General features: G+C 39.2%; 1 protein-coding gene across 1 annotated transcript in view; it reads right to left on the bottom strand.

Annotated features, from left to right (window-relative positions):
- Positions 1–4,683, bottom strand: part of ZC3H11A (zinc finger CCCH-type containing 11A) — a 48,872-nt gene that overhangs the window by 9,463 nt on the left and 34,726 nt on the right. The window contains exons 12-13 of the mRNA XM_017525372.2: positions 3,831–3,849; positions 2,172–2,240 (exon numbers count right to left, since the gene is read on the bottom strand). Coding sequence (XP_017380861.1) covers positions 2,172–2,240; positions 3,831–3,849 — 88 coding nt within the window. The remainder of the gene's footprint in view (positions 1–2,171; positions 2,241–3,830; positions 3,850–4,683) is intronic.

Raw genomic sequence — 4,683 nt, 5'->3', positions numbered from 1 at the left:
AATAAAGGAAAAAAAAATCAGAGAACAAAGAAAGTTCTTGAAGAATAAAAATACAAGTGCCAAAATAAATTCATGTGAAGGACTGAATAATAAAAGTCATCATCAGCCATCTAAAAAGGCATAGGCAAATCAGCCACAAACTGTATATAGCCTATAAGCCAAATTGGGCCATCACCTAATTTTGTAATTGAAATTTTGCTGGAACACAGCCACAGTCATTCATTTACTTATTACATACATATGCATATAGCTGCTTTCACGATACAATAGCAGAGTTGAGTAGCTGCCATACTGTGGACTGCAAAGTTATTTACTATCTGACTCTTTACAGAAAACATCTGCAATTCCTTATCTAAAAAAATAAAGTTGAACAAAGCTAACAGAAGGTTAGGCAAAAACAAAGAAACAGAAAGTATAAAGAGACATGCAGGCATATATCCCAAAGTTCTGACATCTGTCTAGTACAAATTTCACAAGGATAAAACAAAAAGAAATGTGGAGAGGTTATACTCAAAAGAAATGAATGTTTCCTAGAGCTAAAAAAGACAAATTGCTAGATTCAAAGGGCCAACTGAATCAGTATTTACGTATTTATGATAAATATTGATTTAGCAGAATGAACACAAGTGATTCATGTTTAGATCAGTAACAGTGAACCTGCAGCGTACTAGAGAGATAAAAGCCTAGAAATCTCTGAATAATTCAGGTTGTATACAACAGAGTAAGAATGTCCAACACCAGACTCCCTTTTTATGATGCTAATGTAACTTTAAAAATCCAAACCCGATAAGGATGGGGGATTAAAAAGTAACTAAGAAGGCTAACATAATTCATAAATATAGATGTAAAAATTTTAAATTTTTAAAAGCCTCAAACTTAATCCAGCAAGGTATTAAAAAAAAAAAAGATGGAAAGTTGAATACAGGGATGTTCATTTTATTATTCCTTAAACTGTACATACATATACTTATTTTAAAAATTAAAAAATTTTAACACAGGAAGAATATAAAGAAAACTCAAAAACCCAGATAACGCCAATTATACTTACATTCTGGGGTATTTTTGTGGATTTTTAAAAGCATATGTTTATATCTTTACAAAATTAGAATAATTTAATCTCATATATATATGGATGTTTTCCCTAAGAATAAGTTTCTATAATAAGAAAATAAACTTAAAAAAAAAAAGATTCTTGAACACATGGACACAGGGAGGGGAGCATCACACACTGAGGTCTGTGGTGAGGGACTAGGGGAGGACTGTGGGGATAGGGAGGTGGGGAGATACGCCAGATACAGGTGATAGAGATGGAGGCAGCAAACCACATTGCCATGTATGTACCTATGCAACAATCCTGCATGTTCTTCGCATGTACCCCAGAACCTAAAGTGCAATAAAATATATATACTTAAAAAAAAAAGACTCTTACGCTGCCCTAAATCAGGAGATCAAAAGTGGTATGTACTCTTTTGTTATATTTCTTCACTTGATACAACGCAATTTGATTTTTCCTATCATTGTTGTTCAGCATTTGACTTTTCATGACAGCAATTATTTTAGCATATAACTACCACAATTTTATCTAAACCCTTTCTGTTGTATATTTAGGTTATTTCTAATTTCCTACTATTTGGCCGGGCGCAGTGGCTCATGCCTGTAATTCCAAAACTTTGGGAGGCCAAGGCAGGCGGACCACTTGAGGTCAGGAGTTTGAGATCAATATGGTGAAACCCCTATCTCTATTAAAAATACAAAAATTAGCCAGGCGTGGTGGCACATGCCTGTAATCCCAGTTAGTTGGGAGGCTGAGGCAAGAGGATCGCTTGAACCCAGGAGGCGGAAGTTGAAGTGGGCTGAGACCACGCCACTGCACTCCAGCCAGGGCAACATGAGCAAAACTCCCTCTCAAAAATAAATAAGTAATAAATAAATAAGTAATAATTTCCTACTATTAATGCTATGATGAACAATCATTTTACCATCTCTTAGCACAAAAAAGGAATTGATCTCAGGTGAGTTTGAAATGAATTGATCAATTAGTTAAAAAACAAACAGAACTACAAAAGAACAAAAAACAAAAGCTCTTAACAAGCAACAGGTAAATCTGAGAAAAAGCAGACTCTTACAGCAAAGAAAAAAATAATCAGGATCCGGTCTTAGGATTTCCTTACCTGTTGCTTCCTCATTATTTGGACCAGCTGACATGCCTAATCGCTCCTTCAGAGACTTGGAAACTTGAGCTGTGAAAAGAAAGATTTTCAAAAATCAAAAGTTGAACAGAAACTTTTTACAGGTTAAATACAGGTTTGCTGGGCATGGTAGCTCACACCTGTAATCCCAGAACTTTGGGAGGCAGAGGCAGACCGATCACTTTGAGGTCAGCAGTTTGAGACCAGTCTGGCCAACATGGTGAAACCCCATCTCTACTAAAATACAAAAATTAGCCGGGTGTGGTGGCATGTGACTGTAATCCCAGCTACTAGGGAGGCTGAGGCAGGAGAATTGCTTGAACCTGGGGGGCAGAGGTTGCAGTGAGCCAAGATCAGACCACTGCACTCTAGTCTGGGCCACAGAGCGAGACTGTCTTTCAAAAAAAAAAAAGTTAAATTTTTCTTCTCCACAGAACAGACTTATGTCAATCACAGATTCCCTAAAGTACTCTGGAAAGCTTAAAACATGCCAGGGGTTGTGGCTCACGCCTGTAACCCAGCACTTTGAGGCCAAGATGGGTGGATCATCTGAGGTCAGGAGTTCAAGACCACCCTGACCAACATGGTTAAACCCCATCTCTACTAAAAATACAAAAATTAGCCTGGTATGGTGGTGCATGCCTGTAATCCCAGCTACTCTGGAGGCTGAGATAGGAGAAATACTTGAACCCGAGAGGCAGAGGTTGCAGGAGCCAAGATCGCTCTACTCCACTTCAGTCTGGGCAACAGAGTGAGACTGCCTCAAAAAACAAAAATACCTGGGGCTGGGCGCAGTGGCTCATGCCTGTAATCCCAGCACTCTGGGAGGCCGAGGCGGGCGGATGACCGGAGGTCAGGAATTTGAGACCAGCCTGGCCAACATGGTGAAACCCTGTCTCTATATCTCTTTAAAAAACACAAAAAACAAAAATACCAAAAGAAACAAAGAAAAACTTAGTTTATATCTGAAAAGCAGAAACTACTGAATTAAAGGAAATAATTTTGTTATTGAGAGCCTTCTAAAATCTTATTGCCATCAATAGATTTTTTCCTCCAAATAAATTAAAAATATGGTCCTTAGTTATGAAAATCTTCAATATGATACACAAGGAGGAAAGGAATGTAGCAAAGAAAAAGTAACTTTTCCTCTAAGAATGCAAGAAAACCTCCAAACAGGAACATCTACTCATCAAAGCCAACTGGGCTATGGGAAAAATGAAAAGAAGTTTCTTCTTTCAAAGAATGTTAAAACCAAATAAAATGAGAAGGGAAAAAAGCACTTATTCTTTAATAATTTAACGCCAACGTTTGCAAGTCATACAAGAAGAAACAAAATAAATCCAACCTTGACTTCTTTCTCTCTTTCAACTATAAAGAATTCTAATTCCCTGAGGGGCGCAACGGTACTCCTGTAGTCCTAGCTACTTGGGAGGCTGAAGGAGGAGGATGGCTTGAGTCAGAAATTTGAATCCAGCCTAGGCATCCTTGCCCTTAAAAAGCGAAATCTTGTCTTAAAAAAAAAAAAAAAACAACCCAACTCCCAGATATCTCTTGATTTAGTCCACATATCTCCAAATCAACTTCCGAAATACCAAATCTATGCCACTACCTCCTCTTAATCTATTTTAACAGCCTCCTCACTCATCTCCGGGCTAGCATCCTTGCCCCCTTCTAATCTTTCTCCATATTGCAGGCAAGGTAATGGTTCTAAAATGCACATTTGAGCCTCTGATCCTTGTTTATAACCTATCTTTTTTTTTTTTTTTGAGACGGTGTCTCATTCTGCTGCCAGGCTGGAGTGCAGTGGCGCAATTTCAAGTCAATCTTCAGTCTCATTCTGTTGCCCAGGCTGTAGTGCAGTGGCGAAATCTCAGCTCACTGCAACCTCTGCCAGCCGGGTTCAAGCAATTATCCTGCCTCAGTCTCCCGAGTAGCTGGAATTATAAGCAACTGCCACCGCACCCGGCTAATTTTTGTAGTTTTTAGTAGAGATGGGCTTTCACCATCTTGGCCAGGCTGGTCTTGAACTCCTGACCTTGTGATCCACCCACCTCAGCCTCCCACAGTGCTGGGATTACAGGTGTGAGCCACCGTGCACAGACTGTTTATAACTTTTCAATGGGTTGCTGCTATCTCAGAATAAGCCCAAATCTTCATGGCTTAAAGACTCTATATTACGATCTAGTTACCACGCTTTTCAGCCCATTTCTACATTTTAGCCATATGCAGTTCCTTGAGCATACCACTCTTACTTAGCTCTGTGCCTTTGCAGGAGTTATTCTCTCTGCCTAAGACACAGTCCCTTGCTTTCCAACTTCACCTGTCTAATTTCTAACTCATGTCTTAGTCTAAACTTCAACATAACCTCTTCTGTGCCAGGCACAGTGGCTCACGCCTGTAATCCCAGCACTTTGGGAGGCTGAGGCAGGCGGATAATGAGGTCAGAAGATTGAAACCATCCTGGCCAACATGGTGAAACCCCGTCTTTTTTTTT

Source organism: Cebus imitator, unplaced genomic scaffold (genome assembly GCF_001604975.1).
Source record: "Cebus imitator isolate Cc_AM_T3 unplaced genomic scaffold, Cebus_imitator-1.0 Scaffold38, whole genome shotgun sequence".
Classification (NCBI taxonomy): domain Eukaryota; kingdom Metazoa; phylum Chordata; class Mammalia; order Primates; family Cebidae; genus Cebus; species Cebus imitator.
Note: the sequence above shows the minus strand (reverse complement) of the source record. Positions and strands in the feature narration are given on the sequence as shown.